At 43.3% G+C, this 22,036-nt stretch overlaps 1 protein-coding gene across 1 annotated transcript in view; it reads right to left on the reverse strand.

The window, feature by feature from the left end:
- Positions 1-21,558, reverse strand: part of DENND1C (DENN domain containing 1C) — a 42,238-nt gene extending 20,680 nt beyond the window's left edge. Inside the window, exons 1-8 of the mRNA XM_083352801.1 lie at positions 21,446-21,558; positions 19,660-19,724; positions 18,032-18,075; positions 14,323-14,372; positions 8,346-8,465; positions 6,939-7,008; positions 6,730-6,810; positions 4,187-4,276 (exon numbers count right to left, since the gene is read on the reverse strand). Coding sequence (XP_083208927.1) covers positions 4,187-4,276; positions 6,730-6,810; positions 6,939-7,008; positions 8,346-8,465; positions 14,323-14,372; positions 18,032-18,075; positions 19,660-19,724; positions 21,446-21,462 — 537 coding nt within the window. The 5' untranslated portion in view covers positions 21,463-21,558. The remainder of the gene's footprint in view (positions 1-4,186; positions 4,277-6,729; positions 6,811-6,938; positions 7,009-8,345; positions 8,466-14,322; positions 14,373-18,031; positions 18,076-19,659; positions 19,725-21,445) is intronic.
- Between the last annotated feature and the right edge of the window lie 478 nt (positions 21,559-22,036).

Genomic DNA, 22,036 nt, shown 5'->3' on the forward strand with positions numbered 1-22,036 from the left:
GTAGATCCGTCAGAAAGTCCATGGACACAGCCCCCCAGGGTCTCTTGGGCGTTGGCAAAGGCTGCAGTAAACCAGGCGGGGCCCCTGTCGCTGACTTGGCCTGCCTGCATGGGACGCAGGAGGTGACATAAGACTGGACATCGTGTTGGACTCGGGGCCACCAGAAGGTACGGGAGACCAGGTTCAGAGTCTTGAACAGGCCAAAATGCCCCGCAGCCGGGTTATCATGACATTGGCTGAGGACGAGTCCCCTGAGTGGCCCTCCTGGAACATAGAGCCGGTCACGATAATACAGGAGTCCATCCGTGACCGACCAAGGCGAATCTGGCCCCACCTCTTCCTTCCGCTGAGCCACCCACGCCTCCTGCTGCTGCGCCTCCCGGATCCGAGCCCGTATATCCACCGGCTCCCGCACCGCAGCAAAAGACTCGACGGGGATCACTGTCCTGGGCGGAAGCTTGTCTTCCACTCGGGTGTACTCGGGCTTCCTGGACAGAGCATCCGCTCTCTGGTTGTGCCCGCTTGGTATGTACCGCACCCGGAAGTCAAACCTCGCAAAGAAGAGGGACCACCGGATCTGGCGTTGGTTCAAATTCCGAGCGGTCTGCAGGCTTTCCAGATTCTTGTGGTCCGTCCGGACCTCGATTTGATGCCGCGCCCCCTCCAGATGATGCCTCCAAGCCTCGAACGCCGCCTTAATGGCCAGCAGCTCCTTCTCCCAGATGGTATAGTTGCGCTCCGAGGGGTTCAATTTCCGAGAGTGATACGCGCAAGGGAAAAGGGTACCGTTGGGCATCGCTGCCTGGAGTAACACGGCCCCAATGGCAATGTCGGAGGCGTCCGCCTCCACGACAAACGGCCGTTGCAGGTCAGGATGCTTCAAGATGGGCTCCTTCATGAAGGCGTCCTTCAAAGCTTGGAACGCCTGTTGTTCGGGGGCGTTCCACTGGAACCGAGTCTTCTTCTGCAGGAGCCGGGTAAGGGGGGCTGTCAAGGCAGCAAAGCCAGGAATGAATGTTCGATAGTAGTTGGCAAATCCAAGAAGTCGCTGAACATCCTTCACGCGACGTGGGGGTTGCCAACTCTGCAACGACTCAACTTTACTCGGTTCCATGGCGATGCCCTCAGGAGAAATGCGGTGACCCAAGAAATCGATGGTCACCTGGTAAAACTGGCACTTCTCCAACTTGGCAAACAGCCGATGTTTCCGGAGGCGCTGCAGGACCTGACGGAGATGCTGATGATGCGCTTCACGCGACGGGGAGTAAATCAGGATGTCGTCCAGGTAAATCACGACAAACTGGTCCAACAGATCTCGAAAGATGTCGTTCATAAAATGCTGAAACACAGCGGGGGCGTTGGTCAGGCCAAACGGCATCACCGTGTACTCGAAATGTCCATAGCGAGTACCAAACGCCGTCTTCCACTCATCACCCGGCCGAACCCTGATGAGGTTGTAAGCTCCACGCAGGTCCAGTTTCGTGAAAATCTTAGCCTCCCGGAGTCGGTCCAAGAGCTCGGGGATGAGGGGCAGCGGGTAGCGGTTACGCACCGTGATGGCGTTGAGTTTCCGGTAGTCACAGCAGAGCCGTAACTCGCCCGACTTCTTTTTGACGAAGAGCACGGGCGCAGACACTGGCGAGGACGAGGGCCGGATGAAACCACGAGCCAAATTCTTTGTCAAGAAGTCCCGCAATGCAGCCAACTCGGGCTCCGACATGGAATACAAACGCCCCACTGGGAGAGGCGCATCAGGAACTAGATCAATGGAACAGTCATAGGGCCTGTGCGGGGGTAATTGGTCCGCCTCTGACTCGCTGAACACATCAGCAAAGTCGGACAGTTCGGGAGGCAAAGAAACTCCTGAGGAGCCCTCCACCTGGCCGGCACAGATATGGCGGGTGTGGTCCACGCACTGCAAACTTGGGAAGGTGACCAAGTTCTGAGACCAATAGATCTGTGGATCATGCGCCCGGAGCCACGCCAGTCCCAGGACCACGGGGAAGTGCAGATCCGAAGTGATGTAGAACTGAATGGCCTCCACATGGGAACTGATAGCCATACTCACTGGTTGCGTGGCGGCCGTAATAGGCCCGGACAGGAGCACTCGACCATCAATAGTCTCCACTAGCATGGGCGGATCCACCGGACACTGAGGAACAGCCCATTTGGCCACGAAGGCCGAGTCCATAAAGTTAGTGGTAGCCCCAGAGTCAATTAAGGCATGGACCGGAATCCCCTCTGGCTTGCCAGGAAGGATCAGTCGTGCCTCCAAAATCAAATGCCGTGGAGGTTCACAGGCACCATCGGAATGGCGTCGCTCGGCGTGGTCGTGGTGGGTCGTCCGATCTATCACACTGTCTAGATCGGGCTCGGGCCGTTTCCCGACAGCAAAGCAGGGGACTTTCTCGGGGCCGGCTTGGTCACGGATGCCCGCTGACGCTTCTTTGGACAAGAAGCAGCCAAATGTCCAGGGTCCCCACAGTAAAAACACAACCCCTCCGATCGTCGTCTGTCCATTTCCGTCACCGATAGACGGGACCTGGCGGCACCCAGCTCCATTGGCTCCTCCCTCTGGACTGGGGGCTCACGCACAACAGGGGCGGCAGGGGTCTGTGGGGTGGCATGGCGACTCTTTCGCTGCTGCAGCCGGGCATCGATCCGCAGACAAAGATGGATCAGCCCATTCAGATCTGAGGGAATGTCCACGCGGGCCAGCTCATCCAACATCTCCTCTGACAAGCCATCCTGAAAGGCATCCACGAGCGCAGCCTCATTCCAGGCGGAATCCTGGCTAAGCAGCCGGAAATCGCTGATATAGGCCTGTAGAGGGCGCTGACCCTGCCTCAAAGCTTTCAGGCGTCGGGTGGCAGTCTGCGCCTTAATCGGGTCCTCGTACATGAGGCGCATATGGTCACAAAACCCCCCAAAGTTATCCAACAAAGGGCTAGGCTGTGCCAACAGAGGCGTGCCCCAACGAGCTGCATCTCCCGACAGAAGGCTCAACACGAATCCCACCTTATCTCGGTCAGTGGGGAAATCAGCTACTCTCACGCTGATAAAAAGCTGGCATTGTCCCAGGAAGGCAGGAAACAGTTCTGGATTACCAGCAAATTTATCCGGCATAGCTATCTGACATTTCCTCCTGGGTGGGGGTGCAGCATGTACCTGAGCTTGCAGTTGAGCCACCTGAGCTGCCAGCAAAGTGAGTTGCTGGGTGAGCTGGGCATTCTCGGCAAGAAGCTGCTCCATCGTAGTAATAAGGGGTGAGTGGCTGAAAGCAAACTGTTCTGAACCAGCCCTCTTCTGGCCTTGAGTAAGGCAAACCCCTATTCAGAAAGAAGAGACTGGAGAGCGTCCAAGGCTAAAAGGCATCTGCCAAGATTTATTGCGCAGTTAACAAAAACACCAGAGCTTGTCTTCTCAAGCGGAAAAGTTGCTTTCAGCAACCAGCCCCTCCCCAAACACTCCTTTTATAGAGAGCTCAGGGCGTGGTCTCCCTGTGCCTCCTCCCGAGGAGTCCCACAGCTTTTCTTTGTTTGTTCCTACTCGACTGCCTCCTGCGTCGGGCGTCCTTGAACAGGGCCAGCTGTGGGTCATCTTCCTCCGCACTCTCGGGCTCACGCAGCTGAGAAGAGGTCCCCGGCTGAGGGCTCTGCAAAGCCTCCAAACCATCATCAGCCGGTTCGTTTCCCTCCTCCCCCTCTGAGTCATCCGATACATCGGAGACGGCTGTCGGACCCACAGGCTGGCCCTGAGTCACAACAGACGGTCTCCAGATGTTTGGAATGTAACTCCCATAACTCAAGAGGCTAGATTGTTAGAAAGCAGGGAAGTTGAATTCCACTGCATCTGCAAACTGAATTATGCTCATTTTTTGAAACATTCTGTTATGCTAAAAATGGAAATAAAAAACATAGTAAATGTAGTCAGAGGAATGGCAAAGCCATGTCTGGACTTGAGTTAGAATCTTCTTCATTTTTTTACTTTTTTATTTAATGCGGTAAGTCTTAAAAATGAGAATAAGGTTTCTTCCACATGCAACTTCAGCTGGTAAAACCAATTCTGCCGCCCTCAGTGGCATGCACATACCTGCAGGTTGCAGTTATTCCTCCACAGCAACAGTGACATAATTTCCATAAGCAAACATGGGTAGGACCACAGCAGACATCAGACTGTGACTTACCAATGCTGTCCCAGTGTCCAGATTCCTATTTCTGTTTTGCCTGTTCAGATCTGTCTCAGTAGAAATTTTCAATTTACTTGCTTTTTTGTCCTTACAGAACAAAAGATGATTGAAAATGAAGAAAAAATGGGATTAGTATTCTGAGCTAGAGACGCAGAACAAAATTGCAGTTAATAAGTATAGATCACAAAAGGTGTTACTTAGTCACCAAATCTCTTATTGTTACAAACCTTTTCCTAACATGAATTCAGAATCTCTTTCTATAATTAGAATCTGTTGATTCATGACCTGCCCTCAGAAACAATGGCAAGCAAACAATGGCAAACATATTCTGTGTGATAGACTTTCAGATTTTAAAGCATACTACTATTATTGCTCTTCTCAACCTTCCTCACATCAAGTTTTCCCAGTTCCTTCAATTTCCCTTCCTACGGTAGGGCTTGATTACCTGCCCCTTGATTGTTCTCATTGCACTCCACCAAACCAATTCCAGTTTGAATAGATCCTTTCTAATGTGTGGAATCCATTAGTTATTTACTAACTTAGGATGGAGTCCACAACTGGATATAATACTTGGGAGACTGACCAGTGCAAAATGAAGTGGAACTACGTACTCACTTGATAGGGAAATGATACCTTTCTTAAAAGAACATAAATTTGTTTTTTACCTTTTTTGCAGCCAACTCACACTACTTGTTTATATTCTGTCCGCAATCAACTCCAAGATCTTTTTCAAAAGCTGAATAGTTGAAAACAGAAAACACCCTCCCCATCTGGAGCAGAATTCACATTGGAATAAAACTACTCAGGTGCTGCATTCCATCACATTACAACTTTTCATTCTCAAACTTCAATGGGTGCGGGGATCTCTGACTGTCTCTAACATGTCTTTTCTACACATTATTACAAATAATGTTTTTCTGTGTTGTGAAAGTATCCATTTTTATTGCTAGACAAAGATGCAATGCTCTTATAAAAGCAGAGAAAACTGAACTAGAAGGAATTGTGAAACTGATAGATTGGTTTCTTGATACAATTGGTCTCAGAAACTGTCTGGAAAATGAGTGAAATACTACAAGAACTAGGGAAGGAAGCCCTCCCACTTCTACTGGACAAAAAAGAATAATTGCCTAATGTTTCAGATGTGCAAGTTCAAAGGAAAAAATATGTATGCGTCTGTAGACAGAAAATTGGACTAAACTAATAAGCATTGCGAAGGGACGCGGTGGCTCAGTGGGTTAGGACGCTGAGCTTGTCGATCAGAAGGTCGGCAGTTTGGCGGGTCAAATCCCGAGTGCCGCGTAGCAGAGCGAGCGCCTGTTACTCGTCCCAGCTCCTGCCAACCTAGCAGTTGGAAAGCACGTAAAAATGCAAGTAGAAAAATAGGGACCACTACGGTGGGAAGGTAACAGCGCTCCTTGCGCCTTTGGCGTCTAGTCATGCCAGCCACATGACCACGGAGACGTCCTCGGACAAGCGCTGGCTCTTTGGCTTTGAAACGGAGATGAGCACGGGCCCCTAGAGTCGGAAACGACTAGCACGCATGTGCGGGGGAACCTTTACCTTTAATAAGCATTGCAAGCATCTATTGCAAGCATTGCCACTATGCTACTATTAGCCATTGTAGTATCCCTTTTTTTCTCCTAAAGGTAGGGGATGTGGGCCTGACTTATGCTCACTTTTTAAATGTAGCCTGCATCAATCAATCAATTAATTAATTAAATTTATACTCCATTCATCCCACTATTGAGCAATTGTGGGCAGTGTATAAGTGTAATAAATGAACAAAATTTAAAATCTGAACAACAGTAAATAATAAAGCACTTATATGAGCATAAAGGTGCCAGGCTTGAGTCAAAGGATGTCTTATTTTATGGCTAGGAATTTCTTAAAAGTTTTTTAAAAACTCTGCCTTTAGTTTTTTATAAATAAATCAAGCCATTGAACATGCTTAATAGTTCTTCCTCTACCTATTTTCCCCACAACAACAATCCTGCAAGGCTGAGAGACGTGACTGGCCCAAAGTCACCCAGCTGGCTTTCATGCCTAAGGCAGGACTAGAACTCAGAGCCTCCTGCTTTCTAAAGATGAATGTATCTTTGCATTTAATAAGCAGAAGATTTTTTCAAGGTACAATGGTAGGCTGGGGGGACAATGACAATTAACAGGCAAGAGGATTCAATCTTGAAACTTATCAAATGGAAAGTAACCTCCCTCCATTACTATCATTCCAGGATCAATGGAAAGTTTTTCCACAGGCTCAAAGAGAAAGAATTAAATCCCTAAATCTGGATTTATGGAACTCCTCCTCCCAGTTGACACTAGGATCTCAGCATGCAATGCACTACCTTTCTTCCTCAAGCATACACTGACTCACTCCTGATTTCTTATGAGGTGCCATCCTCATTTGGCTTGTGTGTGTAATTGCACTTGCTGAACTGCTGCAACTCCCACACTGATGTTTAAAGTGGTTAAAAACTGATTGCAGCTGTGTTAGGATTGTCACCTTGGAACAAAGATTTGAAGTTGAGCACGGTACTTACAAATTCAAGGATGATGGGGCTGCAGAGGCTAGGCACAGGGTAGAGATACAATGCAGATAAGAACTCATCCAGCTCTGCGAACTGGCATGGAAGATAAAGGCAGAAGTTATACCCTTGAATGAAAATGTTAGGAAGAGCAGCAAGGGCAAAGAGGATCTCTGGGGGCATCTCTGACCTTGGAACGGATCCAGCAGGGTGCTCACTCTTACCTGCTCTTTGGCTATGCTTTCTGCAATGTAGTTCAGGATCTTGTAGAAGACTTCAAACCAAGGTAAGTAGCTGAAGGAAGAAGCAATGGCAATAATAATAATAATAATAATAATAATAATAATAATAATAATAATAATAACAACAACAACAACAACAACAATAACAATAATAATAATAATTTGGAAGGGACCTTGGAGGTCATCTAGTCCAACCCCCTGTTCAGGCAGGAAACTCTATACCATTTCAGGCAAATGGCTGTCCAGTCTCTTCTTAAAAACTTCCAGTCTTGGAGCATTCACCACTTCTGGAGGCAGGTTGTTCCACTGGTTAGTTGTTCTAACTGTCAGGAAGTTTCTCCTTAGTTCTAGGTTGCTTCTCTCCTTGACTAGCCAATATAAAAATTATTTTATCATAAATACATACCTTATATCCAGATACGTTCTGGTTTGTCCATTTCAGATCAAAGCCACTTCAGGTGGCCAAGAAAAGTGTTTTGGATTATAAGTCACATAACTGCTCACCACTGGGTAGGCTGAGTGGGGTTTATGGACATTACAATCTAAATACCTGGAAGGATGGTATTGAATTGCCAATCTTTAACATACTACACGTATGCTGCAAAAATACAATCGCAAGATGGCAGAAAAACAATTTTCTGTTTCTCTTTCTTGCTATCAGTGGTTGCAATGGATGCAACGGCAGTGTTCACACAATACTGTGAACCAAGCAGTGTAATGACTGCAACAGTAATCCTGTCCTCAACAGTCACTACTGGTCAGAGAAACAAAGGAACAATTCCAATTCTGCATATGGCAGCTTCATAAGCTCCTGCTGACCATGGCAAGCTATCTGGTTTTAGGAAGAATTTAATCTGCGGTTCTGTAGATCAAAAGCTCATTGCCATCTTATGGGCTAATTTTATTGCAGAAAGAAATAATTTTTTAAACACTCAAAGCAGCAGCACAACCATCTCATTCTGCAAAAGGTGGAGCTGGGGGAGAGAGCGAGAGAGCTAATAGTTACTAAGCTAAAGGCCACTGATGGGCTGTGTTTACTCAGTGTGCTTAAACCATTTATTAATTTATTTTCTGAGAATCAAATGAACTGGATTTGCACAATATGTTGAAGCTTCCATGCCTCCAGCCCCAAGAGTAAGGTAATGAAACTTAACATGCACTGACATGATCATTACACTGCTTGGTTAACAGTAATGTGTGAACACCGCCAGTACATCCATCCAAGAGGAAGACTGGAAAGAAAGATCTGGTGTATCGCTATTGCTGCATTTTCAGTGAACCTTTTCTTCCCATCGGACCAATAGAGTGTTTTCACAACGCTCAATAAGTTCAAGAGGGCTTCTAAAGAGGACTAACTTGAGCCTCCGACCCAGGAGGAGCCCCTTGTACCTGAGGAGACACAGGCAGGCTCGGAAGCCGATGGCCAGTCGACAGAAGCCAAAGTGCTGTTTCCCCTCCACGTCGGTGAGGGCAAAAGTGAAGTGCTGGACTGTGGGGCATTCCTTGGCCCTTGGAAATAAATGGGGAAATAGTGTCAAGGAGACATATATTATGATGGAGAAGAAAGCAACCAAACATCCTACAAAGGCTGACCAATTTATCACAGCATATATTGTTGTAGGCATTGCCTATTTTGATGTGTTAATTATATTCCTTAATTCACGGGTAAACTATATGCAGGGCTGATAAGTCCCCCCCCCCCCGGCACACAGAACAACATAAACACGTGCATATATGTAGGTTTTCCCTTCTGGGAACAGGGAGAGAGGAGCTCTTTGCCAAAGACAATTCCAGTGTCATGGTTCCGATAAATGAAACCCATCAAAAGAGCTCCAAGGCAAGAATTCTTCCTTAAATAACATTTTATTAGGATACACAGTATTGGCACTACATAGCTGAACCCAAAACTAAATTCCCTTCCCCCAGATAAAAAGTAACAAGTTGCAATTCCCAACCCCCTGGAAGCAGTCATAAATCACATTCTCCAATTAGCCTCAAGCACCAGCTCCCTCTCCAGCTCCTCAACCCACCAAATGTTATCAGTTTGTGTCCTTGAGTTCCCATGGAGTTGCATTACTATTATGGATAGCTGAGCTCAAGCATTCACCCCATCCCCCTTCTACATCAGATTCCTAAACAGCAGAAAAAGCACTCTGAAAGCAGAGTAAAAAATGGCTGCAATTTCCCTCAGTTGTCAGAGTGAGAACATCCAGTTTAGCAGGTTGGGACAAGCATGGTAGAGTTTGGGCTAAGAATGCTGGGGGTGGTGAGTGAAATCCTCTCCTGTACAATCCTAGGGATGCACCCAACTTGGGATCAATGGGGTTAGGAGGAGTAAAGCCTCCATGTCCAGTGGCCCTGGCCATTTGTTTTTCTCCTGCCTTTGGCCATATGGAAATGCCAGTAGAATAAATGGAGTCCTAACTCACATGGAGATCTGCATTTGCATTCAAACAAAGGTGAATCCAGCTCCTTTTCAAACTTAAAGTTGAACACTTGGAGGTTGGAGAATGAAGAGAACAAGAGCAGCATGCTTACTCTCCTCTTTACTCAGTTGAATTTTTCACAAATTTAGGTGAATGCTGAACAAAGCTGAAATGGGAACATGAATTCAAAATGAAACTAGGAGATGCATTTCCGCCTAACCCGGATACAGATGAGAAGCCTACAGGGAACATATTAAAGCAGGCATATGCAACCCATGGCCCATGAGCCACTTGTGGCCATGAACAGCTAGTAATGCAGCCCCACAAGATTTTTTTAAAATATTAAAAAATAAAGGACGTTTGTTATTTACATACATTAACTATATTATATATTTTATATGTGGCCCAAGAAGATTCCTCTTCACTCAGGGTAGCTGAGGGTAGCCAAAAGGTTGGACACAACGTCATTAGAGATTTATAAAATCATGCACCATGCAAAGAAAATGGATAATGGGAAGAATGTCTCATAATGCTGAGGACCAAGAAACTTGAAAAATGGCAATTCAAGACATACAAAAAGATTTTTTTTTCACAATGGGCTAAATACAACTTTGGTAGTGTTTGTAGATGACTTATAGAGAAATTTGGAAGTGTGGGGATCCTCCTGTTCTTATCCTGTTAGATCTTTGAGCAGTGTTTAATACCACTAATCATGGAATCTGTCTTGGCTGTCTGTGGGAATTGAGGAAACTGTTCTGCATTGGTTTCGCTTCTTCCTGAATTGATAGAGCCAGTAAGTATTGATGGAGAAGAGATAAAAATGTGTTAGATTGGAGTGGTGGTGGTTGTGGTGGTTATGGAGTGTTACAGATACCTTTTTTTCCCTTCAAATCATGACACTTATTTTGCCCTTTAAAAATCCCCCAAGATTCCCTAAGCAGTCACATGAATTGGTCTGAGAACTCTGGGAGCTACAGAGTGAGGACAGCATGGGGTTGCTAGTCTATAACCCCAAAGATGACTCAGTACCATTTGTGAGCCAAGCTACTGTGTAATTAATTGGTACAAGAGAGTGCTGAGAGTGAATGGCTAAAATGGCATTAAAAGAAGATCAGTGGTGACCCTGTGCTAGAAGCTGCTTGCCAGTGAATATAATATTACTTGCTGGCAGCTGAGGACCTCCTGCCTGGTGATTCATGGGTTTTCATTGAGGCTGGTGGCGTGAACTTGCCAATGAACCCTTACTTGCTATTTCTACTCTCCTGTTCTGGCTTGAAAGTGGAGATTTCCCTTCATTTCTTTCAACTGAAAAGCACTTATGAGATGAACATTACCCCATCCAGGAGGAGCCTTGTTCTTTCTTCCCCTTGCCCACATTCAGTTCTGGGGAGGGTGTATGCCTTCAAACCAGAATCATGACTCATTAGAGAGAGAGGAAGCACCCTTTCCAAAGTGTCGACATATCTTCGTGCAAAGAGCGATTGAACAATCCACCCTAACGGGAACTATCTGTTTTTGCTAGGGAGAGAACGGAAGACAGACACAGCTCAGTCTAGCTAGCAAGGTGGAAAACTCTTCCGGCGGATGAAAACTTTCTCTTTACAGTAGGCTTTTTATTGTGGTTTATTTCCTGTTTTTTTTTCAGAATTACTGCTCTAAGATCAATAGCTGATCTTGGGAGACTAAATTTACATGACCTGGACTACAAAAATCCAGATGACCATAGACAGTACAAAAATTTAAGAGCATTCTCTACTTTTCTAACATGACTTAGCAATCACATGGAAATTTCTAGCCCAAATATGAAATGCTCTCCCACTGTTTGGTAAAGTGGTTTTGCCTGAATCAGGTACTGATATCAGTGTCTTACAGACTTATTGATAAACAGTGCCATTTCCAATAGATCAGAGAACAACTACATCTTTCTTTTCATTGTTGTTAACGTTGTTAATATTGCCAATAGGATTTAAGGCATTAGGCATATATACAGCTCATTCATGCAGGAAAAAGACATTGTGAATATTTTGGTCCTCCCTAAATGCAGCTTGTTTCAGTACAGTTTAAAGAGTTAATAATCTATAGAAAAAGGCAGTTTAGTGTAGTGGTTTAAGATGTCAGATTAGAAACCGAGAGATTGTGAGTTCTAGTCCCATCTTAGGCACAAACCCAGCTGGAACAGTTTAGGCTGGTCACTGTCTCTCAGCCCTTAGAAAAACAAACCATGTCAGCAGATGGAAGCAAGCTTAGGGTATAAAAACAAAGACGCTACTGCTGCCTTTTTTTTGGATCCTGAGGGTGATGGTAGTATGTGCCTTGAATCAGTGAGGATTTTGGGCACATGGATCTACAGGTGAAACTCGAAAAATTAGAATATCGTGCAAAAGTTCATTTATTTCAGTAATGCAACTTAAAAGGGGAAAGTAATATATGAGGTACTCATTACATGCAAAGCAAGATAGTTCAAGCCGTGATTTGTCATAATTGTGATGATTATGGCATACAGCTCATGAAAACCCCAAATCCACAATCTCAGAAAATTAGAATATTGTGAAAAGGTGCAATATTCTAGGCTCAAAGTGTCCCACTCTAATCAGCTAATTAAGCCATAACACCTGCAAAGGGTTCCTGAGCCTTTAAATGGTCTCTCAGTCTGGTTCAGTAGGAATCACAATCATGGGGAAGACTGCTGACCTGAGAGTTGTGCAGAAAACCATCATTGACACCCTCCATAAGGAGGGAAAGCCTCAAAAGGTAATTGCAAAAGAAGTTGGATGTTCCCAAAGTGCTGTATCAAAGCACATTAATAGAAAGTTATGTGGAAGGGAAAAGTGTGGAAGAAAAAGGTGCACAAGCAGCAGGGATGACCGCAGCCTGGAGAGGATTGTCAGGAAAAGGCCATTCAAAAGTGTTGGGGACTTTCACAAGGAGTGGACTGAGGTTGGAGTCAGTGCATCAAGAGCCACCACACACAGACGGATCCTGGACATGGGCTTCAAATGTTGTATTCCTCTTGTCAAGCCGCTTCTGAACAACAAACAACGTCAGAAGTGTCTTACCTGGGCTAAAGAAAAACAGACCTGGTCTGTTGCTCAGTGGTCCAAAGTCCTCTTTTCTGATGAGAGCAACTTTTGCATCTCATTTGGAAACCAAGGACCCAGAGTCTGGAGGAAGAATGGAGAGGCACACACTGCAACATGCTTGAAGTCCAGTGTGAAGTTTCCACAGTCTGTGTTGATTTGGGGAGCCATGTCATCTGCTGGTGTTGGTCCACTGTGCTTCATTAAGTCCAGGGTCAACGCAGCCGTCTACCAGGAGATTTTGGAGCACTTCATGCTTCCTTCTGCAGATGAGCTTTATGGGGATGCTGACTTCATTTTCCAGCAGGACTTGGCACCTACCCACACTGCCGAAAGCACCAAAACCTAGTTCAATGACCGTGGGATTACTGTTCTTGTTTGGCCAGCAAACTCACCTGACCTGAACCACATAGAGAATTTATGGGGCATTGCCAAGAGAAAGATGAGAGACATGAGACTGAACAATGCAGAAGAGCTGAAGGCCGCTATTGAAGCATCCTGGTCTTCCATAACACCTCAGCAGTGCCACAGGCTGAAAGCTTCCATGCCACGCCACATTGAGGCAGTAATTGCTGCAAAAGGGGCCCAAACCAAGTACTGAGTGCATGCTTATACTTTTCAGAGGTCCGATATTGTTCTATGTACACTCCTTGTTTTATTGATTGCATGTAATATTCTAATTTTCTGAGATTGTGGATTTGGGGTTTTCATGAGCTGTACGCCATAATCATCACAATTATGACAAATCATGGCTTGAACTATCTTGCTTGGCATGTAATGAGTCTATCTCATATATTAGTTTCCCCTTTTAAGTTGCATTACTGAAATAAATGAACATTTGCACAATATTCTAATTTTTCGAGTTTCACCTGTACTCATCTTATTAGGGGCACATCAGGATATTTGGATTTTTGAGCATACAGGTCTTTAGCTAACAGAGCTGTGTTAGCCAACAGGTAAATTGAGTTTATGGATTCTTGGGTCTGAACTAATTGTTGGTTTTTGTTAGTCAGTGGATAATCATTTTTCAAAGCAGAATTTTATTGCATGATGAGTAGGGCTGTTCTGTTCCTAGATAATTTTATCAGTGCAAAGTCCTATTACTTTTAAAGCACTCTGACTTTTCACCCACCATCTGATTTTCAGGAGTCCATCTACAGTGTTAACCTAGAGCTGGGTTGTAAAGGAAATATTCAAACTTGGTGTTGCCTTGGGCTGCTAAAGTCTGACCCTGATTCACACATGTATTTAAAGGTAAAGGTAAAGATTCCCCCGCACATGCATGCTAGTCGTTTCCGACTCTAGGGGCTGGTGCTCATCTCCGTTTCAAAGCCGAAGAGCCAGCGCTTGTCTGAGGACATCTCCGTGGTCATGTGGCCGGCATGACTAGATGCCAAAGGCGCACGGAACGCTGTTACCTTCCCACCGGAGTGGTCCCTATTTTTCTACTTGCATTTTTACGTGCTTTCGAACTGCTAGGTTGGCAGAAGCTGGGACGAGTAACAGGCGCTCACTCTATTACGCGGCACTCGGGATTCGACCCGCCAAACTGCCGACCTTCCGATCGACAAGCTCAGCATCCTAACCCACTGAGCCACCGCGTCCCTTTACACATGTATTTGGGAACCATCAAATTAAGCATAAATAAAGAGTCCAAGTGATGAATCTGTGTATCAGAAAAAGCAAAATGGCTAGCTTCCAGAAATCAGAAAGCAAAATTTTCTAATGGTCAAGATTGCTCATTAAATTGCTATTAAAAGCAGTGGTTGATTAAAAAGTCAACAATGTTAAATCACAAAAGAGCATCTTTTTCATCTTTTTAAAGTGCATATCCATATCAGCTGGAGAATTCCCATTGCTTACCTCTCTATATCAAGAGGGAAGCAAAACTTGGGTAGCATCTGGATTGATTCCTATAAGAAGAAGGAAGAATCTTTGATCATTATATTGCCTGGTTTCAACAGTGTCTCACAGAAACACAAGAAAGCATAACCAGGAAATCAGTTGCATAAAATATGGAATATTATGCAAACCTATCCACGAGTACTTGGAAGGAATTCCCAATTACTGTCCTAACTTTGATTCAGACTACATTATTTTAATCCCATAAGTTAGTCCTATAGAAATGTTTTATATGATTATAGGTTGCTTTCATCAGCCAGTTGCACCTCCCTCAGAAAAATTCCATAAGGACTGGGAAATTATAAGATCCACCTGTGGCCCCTAACAAAGATAAATCTATTCCACCACCCCAGTTTCAGAAGTTTATGTGATTATTCTTCAGGAACATATATTTATGGTTGAACCATAACTCACTATCTGAAAAGATAATTGTTCACCCTCTTATCTTCAACAGAATTCATATCAGGCAAGCTTTTGAACATTGTTTTGAATCTCTAACTGCCCTGCTTGTCTTCTATGAAAGCCAAATGCCCTTGCACAGTTTAACTTCTGGGTGCAGATTCATATACAATGATAAACCAGAATCTCAAAGAAACCAAGCATATCATAAGAAACTACATCCTGGGCATGAATGGCCTTGGACTGGCCTTAAAATTATTTAACATAAATATATGCCAGGGATTATAGCCTATAGCACGGGTGTCAAACTCGCTGTATCACGTGATGTGTCGTGATGTATCATGACTTTTTTTGCATTGGTGGAGCTGGGGTGGGTATGGCCTCCGCATGATGCAATCGGCCCATTGGTTGGCAGTTTGACACCCCTGGCCTATTGGGTCTCACAGGTAGTTCTTGCTTAACAATGGTAAGTAGGATTGGGAACTGCTGTTGCTAAGTGGCACAGTGTCATAATATCATGCTTTATGAACACAAGTCTCAGCACTGGCAGTTCCAACAGTCTACAGTTATTGTTGTTAAATGAATCACCATGGGTCGTTAAGTGAGGATCTTACATGACCCCAACTTCCAAATTTGCTTATTGGAAGCTGGCAGGGAAGGTTGCAAATTGCGATCACGTGACAGTGGAACACTGCAATAGTCAGAAATTTATTTTATTTTATTAATCAAATTTATGTAACTGTCCATTTCACAAAATGTGAGTCTGGGTGGCTTACAATAACTGAATGACAACAAATATAAGCCTAGTGCCCAGATTATGATCACATGACTGCAGGGATGCTGCAATGGCTGGAACTTTTGAGGATCAGTTGTACGTACTGTGCCACTCGTTCAGTTGTTGTTCTAAGTTTGAATGGTTGCTGAATGAGTGGTTGTTAAACTGAGGACCACCTCTAGTTGGTTATCAAACCAACAGGGACAGCAAAAATATAGAAAAGCAGAAAAAAATGCTTAGTCCTCTTTAAACTAGCATTCTTTTTTTAGCTCAGCTCATACATACATATATATATCCATCATGCTCTTTGCTTTCAGAGTAAGAACATTAGAGAAAGTGCAGAAAAGAAGTAAGCAACAGTCAGCCAAAAAGATAATGGCATATAATATTTGCCCATAAATACATTAAATATCCAAGGAGACATCACATTTCCTCAGTTTATTTCTGGCTCAATGCTGAACCATTCATGTTCCTTTTATTTTCACATGTGCTTTACTTTTCTCATATCTTATCAATATTAACTTTCAACTCCAGAATTGAAGTAAATGCTGTAAATAGCAATAGAAACAACACTTCAAGTTATATACTGCTACACAGTGTTTACTAAGCAGTTTACAGAGTCACTATATTTCCCCTAACAATCTAGGTCCTTTTTACCAACCTCAGAAGGATGGAAGGCTCAGTCAACCCTGAGCCTGTCAGGATCGAACTCCTGGCAGTGGGCAGAGTTTACCTACAATACTGCATTTTAACCACTGCACCACCAGGGCTCTAAAAAAAATACTAAGAAATGAATTATTAGACTTATAGTGACACATTGAAGAGTGGTATTGAAGTAAATGCTATAGATTAATTCCAAGAAATGAATTCCTACAATCCATAGCATTTACTTAAATTCTATTCTTCAACATGTCATTGTAATTCTTGTTGAAATTAACTATTCCCATACATATTTCTAAAGGACTCTTTTTAACATCTCTTCAGTTTCATCCTAAATAATTTCATCACTTTTCTTTTCAATTCTAATCACCGCTGGAGGCCTGTTAACATATTCAGTCCTTTTTATTGACTTCAAAAACAAATTTTGGTAACATCCATTTTCCTATGTGTATTTTCCTCTGTATCCATCGTCAATCTTATTTAATTATTCAAACAAGGATCCTTTTTCATACTTTCAATTTCTACCACTCAAAGTAATTACAGTATGTTTCTGTCTGAAATATGATTGGTTTCATTCTGTTTCAACCTCTTTCCTCATCTACATTCCAAACTGCTTTTACATGCTATCACAACAATCTAGATAGCACCAGTTCATACTTTTTGACATACAGTTTAGTCCTTATTCCTAATTAAATCTGCATCTTCACCAGCTCCACTTTAAGATCTGACCACCTTCATTCAGGTTGCATCCTTTCCCTTTCTCTTACTTCCACAGACACACAATATACCTCTTTTTATTTCTCTCATCTCATTTATTATCAATGTTCTCGGTAATTCACTCCTATTACGTTCTAATTTGCTATGTGCCTTGGTTGTCATCATATGAACCTATTGATATTGAATTTGCTGCCCAGCTTGTTTTGGGTCAATTGAGGGTTTAACATCATGCTGTTTAGTAAGATAGAGAAGGTGTTGACTAAGTTACTATCATTGGTTTTGCCTACTCCATGGGCAGCATTCTCTGCTAATAATTCAAGGTTTATCCAATTTATATATGCTACAACATATACAGTAGATAAAGGTAAAGGTTCCCCTGCACATGTGTGCTAGTCGTTTCTGACTCTAGGGGCCAGTGCTCATCTCCGTTTCAAAGCCGAAGAGCCAGCGCTTGTCCGAGGACGTCTCCGTGGTCATGTGGCCGGCATGACTAGACGCCAAAGGCGCACGGAACACTGTTACCTTCCCACTGTAGGGGTCTCTATTTTTCTACTTGCATTTTTACGTGCTTTTGAACTGCTAGGTTGGCAGAAGCTGGGATGAGTAACAGGTGCTCACTCTGTTACGTGGCACTCGGGATTTGACCCGCCAAACTGCCAACCATCTGATCGACAAGCTCAGTGTCCTAACCCACTGAGCCACCGCGTCCCTGCTACAATATATAACTCCAACCAAATTCCAATTTTACCCTGAGCATGTTCATTACAATTCTATGCAAGCTAGCTTCCTAAAGTAAATGCTATTTTCCAAGTTTATGAGCTGTATCCTAACAAGTAGGAGGTTTATACAGTGCAATGATACACATTCATGATTCCATGGTTGCAAATCAGGGCAGGTTTTTAGCTTATAAAACCTGGTTCTTTGAGGTGGTCAGGAGCTTCCATGCTGGCAGGAAAAAAAAGGAGCAGGCGGCATGCATTAGCACCCAGCATATTCATGATAAGACAGGATTTCAGAACTACAGAAGAAGAGGCAGAAAAAAATGACACATATGTTTGTTCTGGTTTTTGGAAGGCAAAGAGTGGAGAGCTACATAGAAACTCTACAAAGGAGACAGACCTGGTCATCAAAGTCCAGTGGGAATTGTCTACGCACTTGAGGATCTGCACAAAAGAACAGAACACACTTTAGTGTAAATGAAAGCAAGATCCAGGTCCCATTTTTCAAACGGTATCCAGGCAGCGTGGTTCTCTTTTGCAATTTCTACCTTTTGGAGATTTAAATTGCCCCAACCCTCTCATCCTTTAAACGGCCCTTGAAGGCCTGGCTCTTTCCCCAGCCACTGTCTTAGGAAGTCTTTGTCTTGTATTCGGTGTATTAATAACCCAGTTATGTGTTTTTAATTTGTACAAGAATGTGCCTGGCCCAAAGTGACCCTGCTGGCTTTTACGACTAAGGGAGGCCTAGAACTCGCAATCTTCTGGCTGTTAATCCAGCACTTCAACCATTACATCAAAATGCCAAGTAAGACACCAAATCTCAATGGGGTTGGGGGAGGGGTGGGGGAGGGGTGAAATCAAATAAAAGAACAGTTTTGTAAGGGTTGGGGGAGACTGACTACATAGTTTAACTAAGTCACCAGTTGCCAGCAGTTATTCTAGGGACATCAACGATTCCTGCCATTCTCCCATTCTTCCCCCCCCCCAAAGCAGCCGAAATATTCATGTCCACTACAGTTGGCACTTCCACTGAGCTACCATAGGGAAGGAGCTTAAGGGGCAAAGTGGGTGATTAAGCTTCTGCAAGGTTTAAGGCACTAATTCTACCCTGTAACTGTCCCAAAGCCAATCCAAGTCCCAGAGACAGCTGGTAGAAACATTCAAAGCTGGGAAATGAGCCACATTGCCATTACCCTGAAAAGGTAGGAAAAAGAGATTAAAACTGTGGGTTTTCAGCCTGCTGATTAGATCCAGCAAAGAAAAACTACTCTAAATCCCACACTTTTAGGAGAGTCTGGGAGGAAGGAGGGCTCAGGCACGGAGATGTTGCTTTTTGTTGTAGCACCAATATTGAGGCTAGTCTGTCTGTAGAGATAAGGTTGGCTCCCTCTTTGTTGATTTTCTGCAAGTTTCTAAAGACCTTTCCCCGCTCCACTATCCCAAGACCCTTCCCTGATTTGAGTTGCTGTTGCCATCTTTGGTTGTCTTTCTATTTTTGTAATGTATTTTTAATTTTTCATGGGATTCATTTTATATTTTCTATATGTGCTCCGAGAATTGATTTTGATTGTGGTAACATAGAAATATATGCTTAATAAACACATACAAATAACAACATAAAATATTCCTGGGTGTTGTTAAATGGAAAATTTTTGTAGGGCTTTTTAATCCTATGTAATAAATTTATTTATCCAGCCTTCTGATACCTGCATACAGTGCAGAATCTGGCAATATTAATATTGATGAATAATAATTGTTTATGTGCATCATCATTTTTGATAGATAGATAGGTAGTAGATAGACAGACAGACAGATAGACAGATGTTCTCCTTGAATATCTGCCCCTCATCTGGCTTTTTAAGCCTAATACCTAGTTAGGTTTCAAAACCTTAATATCCACTCTGCTAAGTCTGGTTATTATGAACTAGGCTCTCTGGGGGCCTTCATAGACTAGATCTTCTTTTTATTAAAGTGTGGCTTCTGTTAAATTCCCTCCAAAAGATTATGTCTAACAGAATTGAGACTTACCATCATCTGCAAGTGATGGACGAGCAACTTCAAAGAACAGATCAAATATTTTCTGTGGATTTTCTCTGGGAAACAAAAATCAGTGGATTCAGTAGCAAACCACAGAAGTCATATGAACTTAGAGAAGTATGACCTTTATATCGGGAGTCGAAGAGAGAATCTTTTCTTAGAACAAGATAAAGGTATAGAATGGAAATAAACATCTTTTGCCATATTTTCATAACTAGAGTTTCCCAATTTCGATTCCCATAATTCCCCTGCTAGAAGAAAAATTGGCCAAGCTCTTTGGAGGACACCAAGTTGGGGAAGCTCTTTCAGTGGCATCTTACTTTAGGTCTCACTACAGCATGTTACTGTATTGGCATGTGAGAATGGCTTTGGGAGGTAGGAGGGAGAAACTGCAGAGTGGACAATGGGTTGTACAATGTATCTTAGCCCACAGATGGAGAGGGGCATGGGAAGCATTTCAGAAGGGGCCTCCCTGATTTTTTAGAGACCAAAAAGAGAGGAGGGGAGAAATGCTTTCAGTCTTGCAAAGGTTCTGTTTAATGTATCCTTATAATAAACACAGAGCTAGTATTCCTGGTTGTGCTTCTTGTATGGACTACCTCACAGGGCTAATAGGTACCTACAGGGATAATAGGTACCTCGTGATCCTCCCAGCCACTTTTCAATCCAGAACTAACCCGGTTTGTGGCTATCCTGATTAAAAAATCACTCCCTTATACTGGTGGCAGATGACTTGGGATGCCCTTATCAGATTGAGATGGCCAGATTTATAAGAACCTTAGTCACTGAAAAGACAGTTCTAAGGCCATCACTTCTGGCCATTTGTACAGTTACTGTTTTAACACCACCACCCCAAAAAAAGGAAATGTGAAAAATATCCCAGATAGTGATGACCCAATTGGGTTTGCCCCTGTAATGATGAGGGAGGCTTACGTTTCTTTCTATCCCATTTTGCCCCATTTCCTATATAGTTTCATGAGACAAAAAGAATCAGAGAGTAAGAGAAAAAAAACTTATAGAAAAGCCCAATATTTGTGAAGACAATCCAGGCCACAACAGAAGACATTTTAACACTGGAATAGCTAACCGTCTCTCACTCACAGGACAAAATAAAGGTAATGTCACAGGGAGAGAGCAGAAAAAAAAAAAGTTGTTTCCAGGACATGTTTTTAATGCAATTAGGTAGCAGAGCAGAAAAGTCCCTAAAGCAGTTTCACATGTAACTGCCATTCTCCAATCTGTGATGCTACCTATCCCCACTTCTGGGCTCTTAAAATCAATTCCATATACTTGAGAATCCTAATACATAAATACATTTATTTGAAAAAAAAAAGAATCCCATTACATCATGAGCCAAATACTTTACAAGCTAAGAGCCTCTAAGGGCCAGTCATGTACCACCTAATCCAACTTTAGTGCTCTGGGGAAACTCTTCAGTCTTCCTAGACCTAGATCATCTGGCTGACTCAGCAAGAGCCTTTGTAAGAAGTAGGCCGGGATAACACTATTTTCAAAGATGCCAACAAAACAAAACATGGGAGAGCTGTTCTATTTCATACTCATACTTATGTATTGCAAAGGATCTGGCTGAGATAGACCTCCTGTGAATTTGGAGGAGCAAAATGTTTTTATTTCCCAACAGATCAGGAGATCAGAGATCTTAGCTGACTTTCTGCATTACAAAAGTAAAACTGAAGTACACTTAAAGTGAATGGACTGTTATGATAGGCCACCCCAACCCCCCATCCTGCTTCTTGAACCTGTCCCAAGGTCTTACTTGATCCGAGATCCCATTGTCCTTGGCTCATTCCAACAGAATCATCTCACTGAAGGACCAAATGAAAATCTTCCTTCTCATCCAGATTGAACCTCTGGAAACTAAAAATTGTTTCAGAGCTCAGTTTGATAGATCTCAAAAAGTAGCATTTCCTCTTGTGGCTTTTTGTTAGAGGAAGTTTGTACAGTGTGACAGCCTTAGTTCACTGCAGAGTGAAAACTTCAGCAGGGGACGGAAGGAGGTATGGTGACTCTTTTGGTCCATTTCTGCTGTATTGGTGTATATCATTGCTTTCTTGTTCTTCAATTAGGATCACAACGGATTTGAAGGCCAAGCAAAAGTCTTAATAAGCAAAAATGCAAAATTATTTTCTTTCAAGAATTTTGTATAGTTAAATAGATGCAATGGTCTTCAATAGCTGATGGCTTGTGTGGAAGCAGAGATATTTTTTTTAATGTGTGTGCATATGTGCAAAAAAGAATTAGAATTAGAATTTATTAGAATTTATTAAATTTATATGCTACCCTTCTCCCTAAGGACTCAGGGCAGCTCACAACAATAAAAAGTTAAAAAACATAAAATACAAAATTT

The sequence above is a fragment of the Vipera ursinii genome (assembly GCF_947247035.1).
Source record: "Vipera ursinii genome assembly, chromosome: 2".
Classification (NCBI taxonomy): domain Eukaryota; kingdom Metazoa; phylum Chordata; class Lepidosauria; order Squamata; family Viperidae; genus Vipera; species Vipera ursinii.